This window comes from Triticum aestivum, chromosome 7D (assembly GCF_018294505.1).
Source record: "Triticum aestivum cultivar Chinese Spring chromosome 7D, IWGSC CS RefSeq v2.1, whole genome shotgun sequence".
In the NCBI taxonomy this organism is placed as follows: domain Eukaryota; kingdom Viridiplantae; phylum Streptophyta; class Magnoliopsida; order Poales; family Poaceae; genus Triticum; species Triticum aestivum.
Window position 1 is genome coordinate 621,459,086 of NC_057814.1, and position 20,574 is coordinate 621,479,659.

Consider the following 20,574-nt stretch of genomic DNA (forward strand, 5'->3'; position numbering starts at 1 on the left):
AGCGGCGTCCTCGGCGGCCTTCTTGTCAGCTTCAGCTTTCTCGGCGGCGGCACGTTCGGCGTCGGTGGACATGGTGATGATGAAGGCGATGCGGACGTAGAGGAAGTAGACGATGGGAAGTGAGCAGTCGCGTAATCGCTGCCCAAAACCTATTCGCCGCTCACCCCGTACAGGAACCAGAAGGGCGTGGTTTCAGAGACCTGCTCTCCCGTCGACCGTGTACGCGGCGGATGGGATGGAGTCACCGGCAGCAGCAGCAGCAGCAGCAAGGGAACGACGGTGGGCGTGCGCGTGGAGCAGATGTGATCTGTTCGTGGCGGCTAGGGTTAGGAGACACCGCACACTTATATAGGCGCAGCCGCGTGGAGAGACGTGGGCTCGACCCACATCAATAAGCGCGTAGGTGTGAGCTCGGCTCGGCTCAATCCCGCAACCCGCGGCGCGTCATGACGAGGCGTGGCGTGGCGTGGCGAGGTGGGCGTCGGAGGAGGAGTGCGCGAGGGCCTCTTCTCTTCTCAAGCTCCAATAGCATGTAGAAGAGAAACCCTTATAAGGAGGTCCAACTCCTCTTCCACTTCCAGGGTGGGACTAAACTTCCCACTACACCTAGTGCCATATAACCCACATGGGCCCTTAGAGATTTTTCAGAAATTGCTATATGGGCCTAGAGCGCTCTGGACGCCGGCACATGCTGCCGGCTTCCCCTGCATTCCGGTGCTATTATGTTGGCATAGGTTACATCATGTGTCTACCCCCGCTATATATGAGAGGCCTAGGATACAAGTGTCCTACTAGGACACGACTCTCTACCCTGTAAACACAATACAACTCATAGTCCAACTGTAACCTACCTTGCACACTATATTCGACACAACTCTAACAGGAACGGGTTCGGCTGGCCATAGCCGGACCACGACGTCCTTCATGGCAGCTCCGGACATCTTGTGGAGCTTGGCCCACTGGGCCATCTGTTCGTTCAGCAATGCCGGACGCCGTGACACGTTGAATTGCGACCAGAAAAGCCTCTCCGTAGCACGTTCTTCCTGCGCTTGGAAGAATTGTGCCGCGTTGTAAACACTCTTCGGCATATCCAAGAACGCGTCTGGAGAACTCCACATTTGATTAAGCAGAGCATACTTCGGGTCGCCGAACTTAGTCTGTAAAAGAAATGGCTTACCAGCCGCTATCTCTCCAGCTTGACGGATCTCCTCCCAAGCCGCTCTAGACTCGGATCGTGCTTCTCTCGCCTCTTGTAAGGCTTTGACGAGTTCGGCTGCCTTGATTTTGTTGTCCTCCTCGAGTGATTTACATTTGGCAGTAACATCCTTTAGCTCTCGCTCTATGGTCGATGTTTTCTCCTCGCACTGGCGCCAAGTGGCCAGTTCGGCCTTTAATTCAGCTACCGCCTTCTTGGTAGCGGCACTGCTCACTCTGGCCTGCTCCTTGGCCTAGGCCAGCACTGCCCGTAGGGTCTCCACCGCGGCAGCACCATCTACAGTTATGCATGGTACAGTATATAGTTTTTAGCCTTGTGCTCATACTATTATACATGCGTAAGCGGACTGTCCCAACACATACCTTGCATATCGTCAAGCCGCCCATTAATAAGAGTAATATCCTCATCAGCTAACTCAAGTTTATGCTTCAGATTTGCAACTTCCGCAGCTTGGGCGGTCGCCATTGACATAACAGCCTGTTTTCAAGATAGCTATGTTACTTCCTGAGCATATCTTTTGATCCTCTGATCGCCTCCCTGTGGAAGCCGACCAGAGTCTTAGGGGCTACTATCTATACATAGGTGCATTTTGCATGCAAAGAATGGTTTAGGTATTACATACCTCGAAGCCTCTCAGCAGACCTGTGAAGGCTTCATTTAATCGGCTTCTCGCGGACAGAATCATCTCAACCACCGTACCCATTAAGGTACGATGTTCCTCTGAGATGGACCCACTTTGTAATGTGTCCATCAGAGTGTCCAGCACCTCCGGATTCCTAGAGGCTGCTACGGGAGTACGGACTCCCCTCAAAGGGATACACCTACTCGACCCTAGAGTCGTCTTTGGCTGTACGCCGGATTGTTCAGGGCCCTTATTCTTGGTCCCCGCGGGGGCTGTGCCCCCGGACCCTTGGCGATTGAAGTATCATCCTCGGATACTGTCTTCATTATCCCCCTCACCGCTTGATGGTCAGGAGAGATTCTCCGGGACGACACCTCGAAGTCGTCCACCCTAAGGGGCGAGGAAGCTGGTGGAGGCGTCTCGCTTTCCATCATCCCCGGAGACAAGTCCCCTGATGAGGAGGATTGTTGAGGAAGGCAGTGGGCCGAACTACAAACATATAGTTCACACGTTACCCTTGTAACTCGAAAGAACGGAATATGTCTAGAGCATCCTTGTTCACTTACGGTCCCGCAAGGGGCTTGTGAAGGTGCTTTGCGGCGACATCGGCTTCCGAACCCGAACCATCTGACAGGGATATCTTCCCTCTCTTGGGTGCCTCCACCTCCAAGTCTTCGGAGGCAGTCCTTTTCTTCCCGTGGGGAGAAGGGTTATGGCCTTCTTCTTCCCCTTCGTCTTCATCTTCAGAAAAGGGAGCTTTAGTCTCCCCGGACATAGCGTCCAGTATACCTTTAGGGTGGAGGTCACCTCTGGCCTCTTTACTCTTCTTCTTGTCCTCCTGCGCCGGCACTTGATACGGCGCCGGGGCAAGCATCCTCATCAACATAGGATCAGGTGAGTTTTCGGGAAGTGGAGCCGAACACCTAATTCGTTCCGCCTTCTTTATCCAGCCCTGGTCAAAGATAGAACTCTCCGTACATTGCTATGGGGTAATCAACCGAGTTGCGTTCGAAAATTGGGTGCTTACCGAGGTATTCGGATGGTTGCAGTCGAGACCGACGTCTTCGGATGTGTCCGGCCACTGCTTTCGCGACTTGAAGAATAGTTTCCACATCCCTTCGTGCGTTGTGCCGAAGAATTGCCAAAGAGTCCGCGGTCCTTCCGGATTGAACTCCCACATGCGGAGAGGCCGTCGCTGGCATGGGAGGATCCGACGGACTAGCATCACCTGAATCACATTGATGAGGCCGGTGTCCTTTTAGAGGATGCTCCGGATACGACTTTGTAGTGTCTGCACTTCGTCCGTTGATCCCAGTCTAGCCCCTTACTGATCCACGATGCGAGCCACAGTGGAGGGCCAGACCGGAACGCTGGTGCGGCTGCCCATTTGGTACCACGGGGTTTGGTGACATAGAACCACTCCTGTTCCATAAGTTGGAGGTTTTCGTGAAGGTGCCTTTTGGCCAGATAGTATTGGCGAGCTTGCTCACCATAGCGCCGCCACACTCCGCCTGCTCCCCGTTGATTACCTTCGGCATCACATTGAAAGTCTTGAGCCATAGGCCGAAGTGTGGGGGTATTCGGAGAAAAGCCTCACACATGATGATGAACACCGAGATGTGAAGAAAGGAGTCCGGAGCTAGATCGTGAAAATCTAGCCCGTAATAGAACATGAGGCCGCGAACGAAGGGGTGGAGAGCGAACCCTAGCCCGCGGAGGAAGTGAGAGATGAACACAACCCTCACGCCGGATTTTGGCGTAGGGATAACCTGCCCCTTAGCAGGGAGCCAGTGGGGGATCTCCGCAGTCAGGTACCTCGCCTCCCGGAGCTTCCCGATATCCTCCTCGGTAACCGAGGAAGCCGCCCACCTGCCTTGGGAGCTGGGTCCGGACATGGCTAGGAGGCCTGGTAGCAATGAAAGAAATCGGGTCCTGGGCGCTGGGGCTTGAGGAAGAGGAAAGTGTGGGGGAGAAAGACGGGTCGATCTGTACCCCTTATAAAGGCGATGAATATCGAACGCCTCCTCATGGGCCTTAAAGCTCGCCTATTCCCAAGGGATCGCCAATGACACGATTGGGTTACCCACGCCCATATTAATGAGGATCCCGTGATAAGGGGACACGATCTCTGCTTTGACAAGACGTGCCAAAGGGAACCGCATCTCGAAACATGGAGCGGGAGGCTAAAAAATGGTCCGAAATAATAACCGTGCAGAGACGTGGCGTCTCACTACAAAAGATGTCAGTAGATGGGACTTGTTAATATTATACTCTTTGCGACTGTATGTGGGGCTTGTTTTGCAGAGCCGGACACGTTTTCTGTGTTCGAGGACTACTTTGAAGTATTCAGAGGAGGAACCCGCCTTGCAATTCCGAAGACAATCTACATGCCGGACACATCGTCATTGAAGCCTGGTGCAGGGGCTACTGAGGGAGTCCTGGATTAAGGGGTCCTCGGGTGTCCGGCCTGTGTGATATGGGCCGGACTGATGGGCGAGATACAAGACAGAAGACTTCCTCCCGTGTCCGGATGGGACTCTCCTTTGCGTGGAGGGCAAGCTTGGCGTTTGGATATGAAGATTCCTTCCTCTGTAAACCGACTCTGTATAACCCTAGGCCCCTCCGGTGTCTATATAAACCAGAGTGTTTAGTCCATAAGGGCGATCATAATCATACAGGTTAGACACCTAGGGTTTAGCCATTACGATCTCGTGGTAGATCAACTCTTGTAATCCTCATATTCATCAAGATCAATCAAGCAGGAAGTAGGGTATTACCTCCATCGACAGGGCCCGAACCTGTGTAAACATCGTGTCCCCAGTCTCCTGTTACCATCGATCCTCAGACGCATAGTTCGGGACGCCCTACCCGAGATCCGCCGGTTTTGACACCGACAACTACCGCTAGTTTTGATCAAGACTTCAAAATTGACCTTAGAGCATGTATAATACTTAATAAGACGGTCTTTTCCCACGCAATTCAAGTCAACTAGAGAATAAAAAATATTTTAGGCAATGAATCATCTCTTAGTGTCATGTCTAATCATTAATGTTTGCATGTTCAAATTATGGGAGATTAGAACTAAAACTTATGTAAGCATGAGATGAGATCTTGTATAATGGAGGTGAATTATCTTATCTCCCTCCCTCTCTCTCTCTCTCTCTCTCTCTCTCTCTCTCTCTCTCTCTCTCTTCTAATTCAGAACCATCTTTTTCTTTTTTGCAAATTCAGCAACCATCTCGTATGTGTTTCACGGCTAAGATATCACCATTAGAAGTGCTATTAGATTTCTAGAAACTACCAAATTGTTCTTCGTTCCAATACACATTTGTGACAATCATACATTCTAGAAACCTTTTTCAAAATATTTGTTAGATAATACACTTAGAGTTCGTTAGATATTTAAAATTGGATCTAAATGCATGCAAGTACACTACTACATCAAGCGACACATGTTAATGCATAGAAGAATGTGATTTTCTATTTGCTGTTTATTTTTGTATAAAAGAGATTCAATGGAATGAATGTTTTTATTTCAAAAAGTAAGAGAAAATAACATAACTTTTGCAGCACAATACGGTTTTAATTGAAGCAAATATACTAACGAAGTTAAATTTTGAATTGTATGTTAATATTTAGCTATATTAATTATGCTAAGTACAATTGAAAATATACTCATTGAAATTTGTGTTAAAAAATAAATTATAAAAAGGTAAAAAAGGTTATTTTAAATATAAACATTTTGCACATTTAGTCTGTCGGGTATGTACATATAAAATTATGTCAATTCATTATCAGACTATCACAAACGTCGTCGTATGAGTGACTAGTTTATCTCGTTGCGCCAATGTCAACATGGTAGAGGATGACTAATTGTCGGCATCATCCCTTTGATGACTGTCATATTTAATCACAATTTTTTTTGTTGACCTCCTAGCAGGAAGGTATCGATGTATCTTACTAAGTACATTTAGTACTTGAGTATTTTTATTTGTAAATCAAAATTAATTTTCAAATTACTAAGAACAACTAACAATATCGGAGAGTTTATTTCTGACACGCTACATGTTGTTGATATACTATACATAATTAAAAAATATTAAAAAATAATTATACAACACGTATTACAAATCAGTTTGATCATTTGTCATCACATCGGGTTTTTTCCCTCATACAACACATGCATGGAGGTGTCTAACGACCCTCGATGAATGTTCTATCGAGACGCCACCAGTCGGGCCTCGAAGGGTGGTACATTGGTTGAGTAGAATGAATGCACACAACCATGCTCTTGTCTGCATTTTTATTTACCAGTTATGGCAGACTTGAAAAAAAAATGTGAGGGGTGAGATGCAAATAGAAGACCTGAAGGGGATCGCTAGATGAACAAATTTATGGTTGAGGAATGATAGATAACTTGGGTGTCCGAAGCTCCTTGCAGGGTTGCGGCTCTGATTGACAGTATCAAGATCAATGTTGATAAAGCATTCCCATAGACCGGAGTAAGAAGTGGCGAAGGTATGGTTATTAATGACCACAACAAAAAATTTGTTGCAAGAGCTTGGCATCTTCTCGAGTGGTCTTGGACTAGAAGGTGCGGATGAACGGTCATTGGAAACTAACTAAAGATATCCATGTGAATGGATTATCTTCAAGATGAATAACGAGGTTGTTGGGGGAAAGTTGAATGAGGGAGCAAAGGACTTCTCAGCCAATAACGAGGTTGTAAAGCACCTGAAGGTTTTGGTGTGCCAATTCCAACATTGTTTTGTGAAGTCGGTTTCACCGAACGGCCAATGAAGTAGCTCATAATTTAGTTACGGAGGTTTGCGTTAGTAAAACCTGGCTGGGCCAACTGTTGGAGTGCGTACTTTCGGCCCTACAAGGGACCTATAAAGATACCTGATATTTGGGTAATACAACCGGTCTTTCCACAAATCAAGAAAAGAGGGAGTACATCCTTTTTGTGTGTTAGGGCATGCATTTATTTTATGGACTATTTGTACAAAAAAATCTGAGAACCAGCCAATGGTTGGATGATTAGGAGGGCGGTGGTACTGCAAGCCCATCTGGGGTTAAACCACAAGTTTGACGTTTTGATGTCTTGTACATGCAGATTATTCTTTCAGCTAGAGGCAACCAGAATCTTGAAGCTGCGCAACTTTGACCCGGTCTATAGTAGGTGGCTTCATTGTGTATGTCTACATTGTAATCGGTTTTCTTTTTCTTTTATTTGAGCTTGGGATAAACTTAATATATATAGGTTTTTGTTTCTTGGTTTCCAATCCTTTCTATATATACTAGTTACATATTCCATAGTTCCACAAAATAAACGTGCAATTCTAATGTCCTGAATTTGCATCCGGCATTATTTGCACATTTATAAGACTTGGAATGCAACATTCAAATTTATTATTAGCATACTTCTTGCTCCAAGATTTGTGCATGAAAGGCTCTTTTTTGTGTAGGTATAAAGTTATTTGTTCTTCGTTCTCCAACAAGCAGCAGGTCTTGATGTAAGCCAAAATTTCCATTTCACAAGAGCATTGTGTTTCACTGTATTTTACATCTCTGTACAGTGCAAACACATCAAATTGTGCCAAAATGCTTTCAACACGCTTGATTAACCATGGGATTTTCCTAGGTTCCTTGTGCGCTCTAAGGACAGCTGGCCCACGACTGAAGACGGAGCACACACGAGAATCGACAATAGATCATGCAGTCCACAACAGCGAGATGACGAAATCTAGCCGCCAAAAATGCAAAGGGCGTGAGAAGGCTGGAAAATGGCTCAGTTTTACTATTCTAAAGAATTGCGCTTAGCTTTCTCGAAACTATCGAACTGTTCACCTTTCCAATACATATATGTGACAATCATACACTCTAGAGATCTTTCTCAAGATATTTGTTACATAATACACTTAGAGGTATTGATCTAGATATTTAAAGGTTGGATATCAACACATGCAAGTACACTAATACAACGAATGACACATCAATCCATAGAAGAATTCAATTTTTCTCTTTGTTTTTTATTTTGCATAAAAGAGATTCAGTGCAATGAATGTTTTTATTATAAAAATAGTAAGAAAAATAGCATAACTTTTGCCAGATAATATGGTTGGTTTTACTTTCAAACCAATGTACTATTAATGTTAAATAATAGAATTGCATGTTACTATGTAGTTATAAAAATAAGTACAAAAGAAAATATATTCAATGAAATTTATGTTCACAAAATAAGTTATAAATAAGTATAAAAGTTTTTTATAAATATAAACAATTTGCATAATAACTAGATGATGGACGCCCATTTGGTTTGATTGTTGGGGTGAAAAATCATTAGAAAACAATTGTCTTTGGTGTTGCACTTCTCTATGATGAAACAATTATCTCGTGTGTGTTTTCACTTCCAAGTTGCAAAGAACCATTAGAACTTGTACGTACTATTACCTGAATGCTACTCCATCTTCACAATCAAATGTTCTAAAAAAATCTCCACAATCAAATATATTAGTTCACATATTTTTCTTTTCTTTTGTGATGGTACTAGTTCATAGAAGTAGGTATGAACAATTTTCCAAGCATTGTGCCCATCCGAGCCTCTCAGCTATCCTTATCTCAATTTAAGTTGTGATGATGGGGATCCTAGTTATCAATTTTAATTTCGCAAAATCAATGTAGACATAACCATCTATCTGGATTTTGTCATGCTTAGAGGCATATAGGGAGCAGACAGCAGATGGACAATCGGTCTGAATTTAGTACTTCATATTATGAATACAAGATTGACAATAGCATAAAAAGAATCTTTATTTAACTGAATGAAAGCAGAGTAATGGAATGCCAATCAGCTCTCCTCTCAGTAAACACGCATCAAATGGAAAACAACACGAGAACAAAAAGAATCCACCTGTGTTCTATGGAGGTGATGCTAAGTCTATGAGCTGTAGTCCCCTCTTCTTCTCCAAGCATATCCATCTCCTTCTTCCTCCTCTCTAAGCTCATAGCAAATAGATGGCCCTGAAGTTGCGATCCAGGACATTCTTCTCTCACCACTCAACCCCCTCCTCCATAGGCTCGAGGACACACCGCCCTCTTGCGTGGGCGTCCCATAGGCTCCCGCTAGGATCCGCATCTCACATAAGCAAGGCAGGCAGCACCGGTGCGGATGGAGGATCAGGTTGTGACCGAGCTGCTGCACGGCCAGGTCCAGCAGGCTCACGCCGGCAGCAATGAGCCAAGACGGGATGGAGGTTCGGCAGTGCATGCGGGTGGCGGCGAGCCGAGCCGGGGATGCTACTTCAGCAGGCACACGCTGGCGGCGGCGAGCCGACACGGGGATGCTGCTTCAGTAGGCACACACGGGCGCGGCGGCCAGCCGAGCTGGGGTGGGGTGAGATCCGCGACTGCACTCTCCCGAGATCCAGTCGGCGTCCGCACGAAGTGCTTAGAGGCTGGAGAGCAGGTGCGGCAGAGGACATGGAAAGCTCCAGCTCGAGCTGGAGTTGAGACTGACGAAGGAGAGGAATCTGGATAGGAGTGTATCGATACAGATGGCTATCGGTATTAGGCTCTTTATTCTTTTTTTTGTGAGACAAAATCAGGAGCGGGCGGCGTGGAGGCACAGCCGTTGGATGAGACCGTCGCACGGATGGTCGCAGGGGGAGGCCGCAGGCAAGCCACGTCCTATTAAGAGAGCACTAATTGTCAGCACCTTAACTACGGTTAGACTATACTCTTCAATCAACACATTATTTTTTGAGCTACTGTAAGTAAAATATCAATGTAGGGTACTAAGGTGATGTAGTATTTCATAGATTATGTTTGGAAATGAGAACTAATATTCAAATGATTGGTTATGAACTAAGAATTGTTAGATACAAACTTTAGGGATGAACGTCACAGGATCTTAAGCCTAGTATTAGAACACCTAATATACATATGACAGAATAGGATTTGGGATTTCTTACGTGTTCTGAGAGAAGCTTCTGCCTGCTCGATGCACCCCGGCTACACCTTGTGTTCTCCAACAACATGGAGATGGTCGGGGAAGAAGTGCAGGAATAGGAACTCACAGCAGGAACGCCGCCGGCACTGCCCCAGGGTGGCCGGCGGTGGTAGTCAGCCTTCTAACCCTTCAGTGCCCCTTTTGTGGATCGGTAGTTGGAGGTTTTGGGAGTTTTTCCCATACTATGTGTGTCCCTGAGAGATACACGACCCCCTCTTAATATACGTGAGACGCTGATGGGCCAGGGACCGAAACCAGTGGTTGGGTTTGGGTGCTCCCGATCAAAGCACGATCGTGGGAGTTGTTAGCTCCCCTTTTCTCTCTTAGTTTGTTATAACTGGAGATTAATTCCAACAAAAATGACCAATAACATTGAAGAGTTCACCTCTGGCCCACTATATTCTTTAATCATTCTACACACGCGCGCGCATGCGCGCGCACACACACATAAAGAATAATCATATTACACGTTTTACAAATATGTTCGATCATTCATCGTAGCTTTTGGTTTTGCCCTCCTAGAACACATGCATGGACGTGCCTGAGCCCTTGGTGGATGTTCTATCGATTCGCCGTCGGCCGGATTGGAAGGACACCACCATCTCCAAAGGTGACTACTAGACTAGCTAGGTAGAAAGAATGCACACGGCCAACCCTTGTCTGCACGTCTATTGATCAGTCATGTCAGGCTCGAAACATTGTGAGGGATGCAATGCAAATAGAGACCTTAAGGGGATCGACATATGGATAAATTTTATCGTTGAGGAATGATAGAGAGCTCTGACTTCCAAAGCTCCTCGCGGGATCACGACTCTGGTTGATCACTTGCTCCCCCTGTCGAGTGACAGCGTCAAGATCAACGTTAATGGAGCATTCCCACGAACTAAAGCATGAGGTGGCGGGGGTGTGGTTATTCCTTAGCAAAATGACAATTTTGTATAAGAGCTTGTCATCTTCCTCAGTGGCCCCGAACCTAGAAGGTGCAGAACTCCTAGTGTGGAAACGGACAGTGGAATTTACTAAGGAGATCAGACACGAACAGATTATTTTGGAGACACATGAGTAAAGTTGAATGAGGGGGGTGAAAGACTTCTCAGCTCGGGGGCTTCTTCCTTAGCAAGGTTTTGATGCACCAATTCTAACATTTCCTGGTGAAGTCGGTTGGGTCAATCACCAGAATGACTTTTGGCCCTAGCAAGGGACCTAAAAAACATGATATTTGTGCAATACAAGCAGTCTTTCCACTAATAGAGGTTGCACGTGTTTTTGTGTGTCCGGTCATGTGTTTGTTTCATGGGCTATTTATAATTTACTTATTTTTTGGTTTACCAAACATAGGTAGGATGGTTAGGAGGGCGGTGGTACCTCCAACCCATCGGGGATTAAACCATATGTTTGATGCTTTGATGTCTCATTAATATGGAATATTGTTATAGTGGGAGGCGGCCAGCTTCGCAACTTCGACCTTGGTCTTCGGTAGGTTGCGTGAGTGCGTGTGTTTACGTTGTAACCGATTTCGCGTTCTTAAAAAAGTGTTATTTTCTCCAAAACACTATTGACTTTTGTTTTCTGGTTTTCAATTTTTTTCATATACTAGTTACACATTCCATAGTTCCACAAATTATATACGTGCAATTCTAATGTCTGGAATTTGCATCCGACACTATTTGCACATTCATAATTAAGAATGCAAAATATAAAATTTAGGATTAACATACTTCCTGCTCCAAGATTCATGCATGGAAGGCTCTTTTTTGTGTAGGTATAAAAATTGTGTTCTTCATTTTTGGCCTAGTGTGGTACCAACCACTTGAACCCCAACAAGCAGCAGGTCTTGATGTAAGCCAAAATTTCCATTTCACCAGAGCACCGTGTTTCAGTGTATTTTACATCTCTGTACAGTGCACACACATCGAATTGTGCTAAAATGCTTTCAACACACTTCATTAACCATGCATTTCCCCTAGGTTCCTTAAAACATAGAAAAAGAGAACTAAAATATGTCTCCAAGACTTGTCAAAATTCCTGAAGCTTCTTTCTTGGTGTCGTGCTCATCTCTCGTTGAACATGATGAAAAGCTTGACGGCCTCTCCGTCAGTTTGGCCATTCACTCAGAGATGGCACAAGTCAAAAGACCTTCAGGTCAAACATACCATACCTGAAGCAGCATTTTGTGTATTCGCCATTTGCATTAATCACACTTGAGCAGCACTGTCGCTATCTTGGCCATCACTCGTCGGTGTAACACGTCGTAGTTGATCAAGTACCTCAGTAAAATCATCTGGAGGGGGACATGAGAATTCAAGTGCCTCTCCTGAATGAGGATGCTTGAATCTGAAAAGGGAACAATTACCAAAGTCAAATGCAAGAAAACTATCCTAAAAGGCAAATGAGACCAAAAAAAAAAGCCAGTGAGATGCATCTTGGATAATACCTACCCAAGCAATGCAGCATGGAGACATGGCCTGTCTATCTTCGAGACCAGATTTGAAAGATCGCCATGGTATTTTGAAGGAGTTCTGGGTCTCAAAAGTGACAATGCCATGCTTTTGGTACCTCCATATGTTTCATCACCAAGTAAGGGGTTCCCTAGATATTTTGCATGTGCTCGGATCTGAAAACCGATAGGTGCAGGATCATTAACAAGATAAAATAAGTGGTTGTATTTGAGTATCATTACCCAACATTGAGAAATACATTGTATACAATTCAAAATTCCAACTGCTGACTAGAATGCTTTTGAAGTCACAACAAATTCAAATATTGCAATTGTGATGCCCCCTTCTTAGAATATGAGACTATAGTGCATATCACCTGGTGAGTGCGCCCTGTTTCTAGTCTCCACTCTACCAGTGCAGATCCACCACCACAAAAGACCTCTCTTACTTTATACCTGTAAAAATTCTTGAAATAGCAGAGCAATAAATTTCCGGTCTGGAAAAAAGCAACCAAGCCTGAAAGCATTTGAAAGTTGAATAAACAATACTCCCTTCAATCCAAAATAAGTGTTGTGGTTTTAGTTCAAATTTGAACTAAAAGCACGACACTTATTTTGGATCGGAGGGAGTGCAATATTACAAAATAAAAAGATGGGGGCAGTATTTATGTAGAGAAGTTCTATTCTCGTGCGCATGGTATGTATAATTATAGGAAACAGCAAGGTCCAACTTCATAACTCTTTGCCCTCACAGCTAATGCTAGGAATAAGGAGTAGTATCTAGAAATGTCCAGTTCAAAACAGTCAAAACCATAATTATCTAAACAGTATGAACTATTTGTTCGTCATGCCTATATGACAATGACATCAGGCTGGTTCATCCATTAGAACTTAGCTTTACTGACAACAGATCATTTAGACTAGAAGAACTTGGCTTTTAATAGAAAATCGTGAAGTACTTAGTCAGAAATATGACTTTAGCATGTATGGTTGGCTGTCCTACTAAGTACTTCTATTTAAGCTAAACAGCTTTCAAGAAGCAGCATCATATATGGAACCACAAGTCCACAAAAGAGAAGGCACAAGTCAAAAGCATGAATCACCTACTAGCAGCATGCTTTGCATATCTGTGGCCTGATCCAGGAGCAGCAACCATACGTGTCCGGTTGTTAGGATCACGAGATATAGGAACTTCAATTCTGGCAGAATTTGGGCTAGGTACACCACAAGTAAGACTGATGTATACCCTACTTATTGTATGCAGCTTGAATTGCTCTGCTAATTGAGCATGTGAATGCTCATCCTGTCAACAAGGTGATTCCAAAATTAGTCCATAAACTAACTTGATACAACAAATAAAAGAGACCAATGTTAATAGGTAAACATTAACGATTTCATTTTCATATGCAAGTCCTATGGGAAGCTATTAGTGTTTATATTTTGGGACAGAACCAACTGGGCAATACCTTAGCTACAACAAGAAGTCCGCTTGTGCCCTTATCAAGCCTATGCACAATACCAGGGCGCACAATAGCTTCGCGGACCTCTGAACTTACTTCACCAATAGTAAATTGGTCAACATCAAATACGTCAACATCATCATCTGAAGATTCAGGGCACTCATCATAAATTGGACTGCGTGCTAAACAGGTAAAAGTTGAAATCTTGCAGTGGTGAAGTATAGCATTGACTAAGGTGCCATTTGCATTCCCTGGTGCTGGGTGAACAACCTAAAAGTCAAAACACATAGAATGCAAGAATAATTATTCTCCCTACCAGTAGAAAGAAAACTGCATGTAAGAGTTTAAAAAACTAAATAGAATTAGGATGGGGAAAATGTTTTGTGGAAAAGGTCGGTAACAGGACAGTATAACCAACATTAACTTGAATGTCGATGTAACACGGAAAACACGTGAATGAACAAGCCTCAAAATTTGAAGTAGAACGAGTTACCTTTCAGTATACACCGATTTTACAGGTAGCCAGAGACTTCTCATCAACTGTATGTGTGGCTATCTACTGGGTATTTTTTAAATCATTATGTTTCTTGTTTAACTAGACACCCTCATTAAGCTCACAAATCTCATGCTGAAGGTCCAGCTATGTAGAAAATAAGCTCTCCACAAACTAGTGTACATAAAAGTGATAAAACCTTATTGAGACATTCCTAAGAACAAGGTAACTACAAGTAAAATCTTACTCCTCCGTATCACTGCAAAAGACGGTGCGTACCATATGAGCCGGTTTGTTCACGACGAGAAGATGCTCGTCCTCGTAAACAATGTCCAGCGGAATGTCCTCCGCCTCTGCCCTCAGCGGCTGCAGCTCCGACACGGTGCAGCTGACCTTGTCCCCTCCCTTCACCGTGTGCGAAACCTACAATGTGCAGAAGCGCAAAGCAAGCCAGCTTTAGAATACCAGCAATCTGCAAATGTTAACAACAAACGGCATCTGCACCGAAACTTGCACTACTTTTGTATTATATAATGCATTGTCTCCTCAGCTGTTTAGCATGAAGATTTCTAGTTTGAGCTCATAGTTGTTGTTTTTCAATTAATATACAGTAGCACTCTAGTTTAAGCGAATGATTAACAAACAAGAAATGCTTAAGAAGCTTCCTAGCTGAATTTTGCGACGGCGAGAAGATGTAAACTTCCTAGCACGTGGTAGGAACCAGGTTAGGTGGGGGGGGGGGGGGGGGTGCACCTTGGAGACGGGGCGGCCGTTGACGGCGACGAGGCCGGCGCGGATGCTGGCCTGCACGCGGGCGCGGCTGACGCCCCCGCCGCCCAGCCGCGCGGAGATCCACGCGTCGACCCGCGACCGCCCCTCCGCGGCCGGCACGGCCTCCTCCAGGCGGGTCCCGGCGTGGCCTCCCCTCCGCGCCAGCGCAGGCTCCGCGACCGCGTCCGAGGAGACGCACCTGGGGCGGGAGGCCCGGAGGAAATGGCTTCGGCTCGCGCCGCGGCGGAGGAGCACGGACAGCGCGGTGGCGACCGCCGGCGGCGGCGCCGCCGTCGCAGCTGCTGCCATGCTTTGACTGTCGGGTGGGTTGGGTCCGTGGCGACGAGTCAAGCGGAGAGCGGAGGAGGAGCAGGAGGATAACGTTTGGGTATTTTTGGGCCTGTAAATGGGACCCGGTATGGATCTCTGTCAAACTATGGGCATGGGTTAGGCTGAATTCCATGTCTGTTTTTTTTCATCTTATGGGACTTGTCATCTTGTACAAGTTTGAAGATTATTACCTAAAAAAATTAGCCCCCCTAAAAAAACCTTAAAAAACATAAGTTTGAAGAGGAGCTAAAAAAAGAGTTTGAAGAGTCCCTAGAAAAATTATGAGTTTGAAAAGAATGGCAAAGACAACTTGATAGAAACGGTCACCCATGGGGGAGCTCCCGCACGGTCGATTTCAACAGCACCGACGATATAGAACGCCATGCATCTTCTTCGTTTCTGGCTCGGGCTCACCCGCGGGAATTACTATGCAGGGCCAATAAGTGAGTGCGATGTGCCCTTGTGGGCCAACAACTTCAATTAAGTCGGATTTTTTTGCTTCCTTTTTGCTGCTTTAGTCGTTGACATAGGAGGCGACGAATGGTGACATGTCACCACCGAACTCCAAGATGACGAGCATCATTGCTTGGGTGGCGTTCGAGATAGATGAGTACTTTAGGAACTCCACAGTCGGTGATGTTAGCGTTCTTGCGCGTGCAGCTGAGCTTTTCGCAGGATCAATGTTGTTCTTCTATGCTCGTCGTTTAACTTGGAAAGATGACAGACGTAGGGGCGGAGTCAGGGACCAGGTAGACAGGGCCTCGACCTAGGGGCGTGGCTGGCTGACCCTTTGCCATGTATAGGTACAGCTACAGTACATGGCATTGTTTGTCATTATACATACATTGTTTGCCTCGGGCATCACTCCAACCTGAAGCCACTACTTGGCAAACAAATTGGTCCTCGAGATGGTGACGCTGGACTTGAGGCAGTGACGCAAATGGTTACTAGCGTTGATGGGTTCTTGCTCGCTGTTCGGCGATGCCATTGGCTCGTCTACCACTAGTCGATAACGGTGTGGATTCCAGCGAGTACCGAGAAGGAGAGCACTCACGATGTTACCGAGGAGCACGTTGGTGCAGTCCTTCTGTTCCTTGGCATCCAAGTAGTAGCGCCTAGTAGCAGTCTTGATCTAGAGACTAGAGTTGGGAGGTGCATGTCCATAGATCGCCGGCGGGTGAGAAGAATCCATTCACGACTCCGTGCTAGCAGCCAGTCACATAATTCTTCCCACAGAATATGTTTTAGTCTATAAATAAATCTATCTTAACTTGAGTTGTTGCCCCACACGCACATGTGGCACCCACTTATTGGCCCTCTACAATAATTCTTGTTGGGAGCCCCACAGCAAAGCCTGACTCGTCAGATTGATTTCCATCGCTATCGAATTCGCGCATGGATAATCAACCGACCAGCCAAAGATTGCCCTCCGCCACTTGCTGTGAGCGTCACTATTGTATATATTCGCGCTTCCTCTATACTGACGAGTACTTGGAAACAGACAAGAAGCAAAATAGTCTAGCTCGGCTGAAGTCATTTTCTATAGGTTCCCTCAATAATATGTAGCCGCCACATGTATAGTCTACTTGGTATTCTGAATAGTACATATTCAGTATATGAATTTGCTTTTCACTATTCATATACCAGAAACAATAACTAATAACATTTAAAATATTGTTTGATGAAACCCAAAGTAATGCTAAAAGATTTTAAAAATTCAAAATAATCATCTCAAAACGACTTTGATATAATATCTTTTTTTGGGTTCGATTTTTTTTCAAATATTTCACTGATATACAAAACTTTTGAAATAATTTTACCAAAATTTCAGAAGCACAAATTCAACTATTTCATACATATTTCAAAACATTACAAATATAAATCATAAATAGTCATGCTAATTTCAAATATTTTTGTCATATTTAAATCATTTTAAGAAACATTCCGCACACAAAAATCAGTTTGAAAAAACATTTATCACAAGCTTCAATTATTTAAAAAACAACCTCACTTTTGATCCATAGTTTTCTCACACATGTTTCAATTATTTCAGACATATTTCATTCGATCTCAACCTTTTAAACATACACCAACAAATTTTAAAAAGTATTCCATGCACAATTTCACAATAATTTTTTGCCAAACATATTTTCAAATAATACGAAAATTCGTATTTCAAAAAACTATTTTGTACTTTGTTAAGTCTTTTTTAAAGAAAATCTGCTATGAAGCATTTTCGTTGTTCCTTTAGAAGCTGGCTCATTTTGTTTAGAGGAAACCTGGGCTCACTTCGGTAGAAACAACGTTAAGTCTTCTATTGGGCCGAAATTCTTGAAGACGCGCAGCAAAGCCTTTTCCCCGACGCGGCCCATCACTTAAACCCATAAACTCTCCTCTCCATCTCCCCGTCCGCCTGCAGCAGCTGCTAGGGTTCCTCTCGCCCGCCCCGCCGCCGCCCGTCCACCCGCCGCCGCAATGGCCGCCGACACGTCGAAGCCGCTCTTCCCGGCGGCGCCGCACGCCTCCCTCCTCCCGTCCCACGGCAACGCCAACCGCCTCTCGCCGGAGGCCGCCTACTGGCGCAACTTCCGCTCCTCCACGCTCGACACGGGCTCCACCGCCTTCTCCGTCACCCACCTCGCCTTCTCCCCGGCGCGCGCCCGGCCCACGCTCGCCGCCGCCTGGTCCTCCGCCGTGCACCTCTTCGCCGGCGACCCGCTCGCGCCGCGGCCCAAGGTGACCGTCTGCAAGGACGCCGCCGCCTACTCGCCCTCCTTCCGCTGCGACGGCGCGCTGCTCGCCGCCGGCGACGGGCGGGGCGTCGTGCGCGTCTTCCGCGTCGACAAGCCCACCGCGGGGCCCCTCCGGACCCTCTCCGCCCACGCCGCCCAGACCCGCGTCGTCCGCTACCCCGAGGCCGGCGGCGACAAGGTCCACCTCCTCACCGCCGGGGACGACGCGCTGCTCGCCTACTGGGACGTCCCCTCCGAGACGCCCGTCTTCACCGTCCCCGCCGCGCACCGCGACTACATCCGCGCCGGCGCGCCCTCCCCCGTCGACCACAACCTCTTCGCCACAGGCTCCTACGACCAGAGCGTCAAGCTGTGGGACGCCCGCACCGGGAAGGCCCCTGCTTTGACCTTCTCCCACGGCGCCTCGGTGGAGAGCGTGCTCTTCCTGCCGTCCGGCGGGCTGCTTGCCACGGCCGGAGGTACCACGGTGAAGATTTGGGATGTGATTGGTGGTGGTCGGCTCGTGCACTCGGTGGAGAGCCATGTCAAGACGATTTTTGCGCTCGCGCTCGGGAAGATGGGCGCCACCGGGGAAACCCGGCTGCTTAGCGCAGGGAGTGATGGTTATGTCAAGTGCTTTGATTATGGGGAGCTCAAGATGACACACTCGATGCGGTATCCCAAGGAACTGCTGTCCGTGGCTTGCTCACCGTGTGGGACGGTGCTTGTTGCCGGGTCTTCAAAGGGAGACATCTTTGTGCGCAGAAGGAAGAAGAATGCAACAGAGGAGGAGGAAGAGGAGGTTGTAGGCAGCGAGTTCGCTTGGACAATGCCCAAGCCAGAGAAGCAGGCGCTCAAACCGAGCTACTACAGATACTTCCTCCGCGGCCAGAATGAAAAGGCCAAGGAGGGCGACTTCGTGATTTCAAGGCCCAAGAAGGCGAAGTTCGCAGAGCACGACAAGCTGCTGAGGAAGTTCAGGCACAAGGACGCTCTGGTTTCAGCATTAGCCAAGAACAATCCGAGGAGCGTCGTGGCGGTGATGGAGGAGCTGGTCGCGAGGAGGAAGCTGGTGAGATGCATCGGGAATCTGGACGTGGCCGAGCTCGGGCTTCTCCTCGACTTCCTGCATCGCAACGCGACCCTGCCGAGGTACGCAAGGCTGTTGCTTGGGGTGGCGAACAAGGTGCTGGAGATGCGCGCGGAGGATATCATAAGCGAGGATGGGGGGAAGCTGAGGGGGTGCATCAGGAACCTTAAGCGGATGGTCGTGGAGGAGATTAAGATACAGCACACGCTGCAGGAGATCCAGGGGATGATATCTCCCATGCTCGCGCTTTCTGCGAGTAGATTAGAGTGAATTTTTGCTACCTGGTTGGGCTGCCATAAGTGCTCGTGTATGTTCATTTACGCTTCATAGACAACGCTTGCTTGTTGGTGAAATTTTGGCTTGTTTCTACTGAGTGAGATCCTAGTGCCTAGAGACTTTTGATCAGATTGTTCTTCTAGTATGTCCCCTTATTTTGATGATGTTCAGTATCGATTCAAGTGATGTGGTCGCTTATTCCTTGTGCTTCTCTTCCACAAAAATATTATCAATCATTCAGTTTCCAAGGTGAGACCATGTATCCTGTGCTGATCATCGTGCCAGAGCTAGAATGGTTACATTTGTCTGTAACAAATTGATAGTTTTGCTGTTCCAGGGACTGGAGCTTTTCTGTGTCTTTTTTCTTGCAGGCCGGTCTTGATATTTTTGTAAACTTTGTAATGCATCGTCAAATGACTTCTGGACTATGGCAATCCGTCTCCTGTCACGACAAAATTTGTGGAAGTTGGCTGCTGCTTTTGCACTCCTTAATCCATCCCAAAACATGCTACTTTCACCTTGCATCTGATTCTCAGGTATTTTGAATCTTACCTATTTCAGTTCTCAATTCAATGCTCTGTGATTACCACATGGCCATAATCCTGACTTGTGATCAGATTATTTCTCTAGTATGTTTATTTTGATGATATTCAGTTCAAGTGATGTGGTCGCTTATTCCTTGCGCTTCTCTTCCAGACATATATAATCAATCATTCAGTTTCTAAGTTTTGAGACCCTGTGGCCTGTGCTGATCATCGTGCCAGAGCTAAAATGCAAGAAATTGATGGTTTTGCTGTTCCAGAGAGCATCTCTTGCCCTTTCCTCAAAAAGCTGTAACTTATCAAAATTTTGTGGTTTAAGGAGTTTCTGAAATGCATGAAACTAGAGTAGACGGTAGCTGTATAGCGACCATTAGTTTTTCTTATAGCTTGTTGAATCATGTACTGGGAGTGACCTGAAGCTCATCCGCATGATACACTGGGTTGTACATGAGAACTGCTGGTTTTATCGACAAAACAGGTATAGAATACTCAAAAGAACCTTGGTGTGTTGTCAGGCACTTGGTATGGAACATAATACATTCAGTGGCTATTAGGTCTTGCTCGCTCTCTGCATAATTCTCTGGTGGAGCCTAC

General features: G+C 46.1%; 2 protein-coding genes and 1 pseudogene across 2 annotated transcripts; 1 reads left to right on the forward strand and 2 right to left on the reverse strand.

Annotated features, from left to right (window-relative positions):
- Positions 1 to 1,681, reverse strand: part of LOC123171452 (RNA pseudouridine synthase 2, chloroplastic-like) — an 80,431-nt pseudogene extending 78,750 nt beyond the window's left edge.
- A 10,002-nt stretch (positions 1,682 to 11,683) lies between these two features.
- LOC123170431 (RNA pseudouridine synthase 2, chloroplastic) lies at positions 11,684 to 15,381 on the reverse strand. Its single transcript, XM_044588298.1, has 7 exons — positions 14,993 to 15,381; positions 14,519 to 14,662; positions 13,753 to 14,016; positions 13,390 to 13,589; positions 12,664 to 12,742; positions 12,288 to 12,463; positions 11,684 to 12,183 (listed from the first exon to the last, which is right to left on the reverse strand). Exons 1-7 carry the CDS (start codon positions 15,317 to 15,319, stop codon positions 12,045 to 12,047), a joined length of 1,329 nt encoding a protein of 442 aa, XP_044444233.1. The 5' UTR covers positions 15,320 to 15,381; the 3' UTR covers positions 11,684 to 12,044.
- A 2,363-nt stretch (positions 15,382 to 17,744) lies between these two features.
- Positions 17,745 to 19,686, forward strand: LOC123170430 (protein SLOW WALKER 1). Its single transcript, XM_044588297.1, has one exon. It carries the CDS (start codon positions 17,816 to 17,818, stop codon positions 19,430 to 19,432), a length of 1,617 nt encoding a protein of 538 aa, XP_044444232.1. The 5' UTR covers positions 17,745 to 17,815; the 3' UTR covers positions 19,433 to 19,686.
- The last annotated feature ends 888 nt before the right edge of the window (positions 19,687 to 20,574 follow it).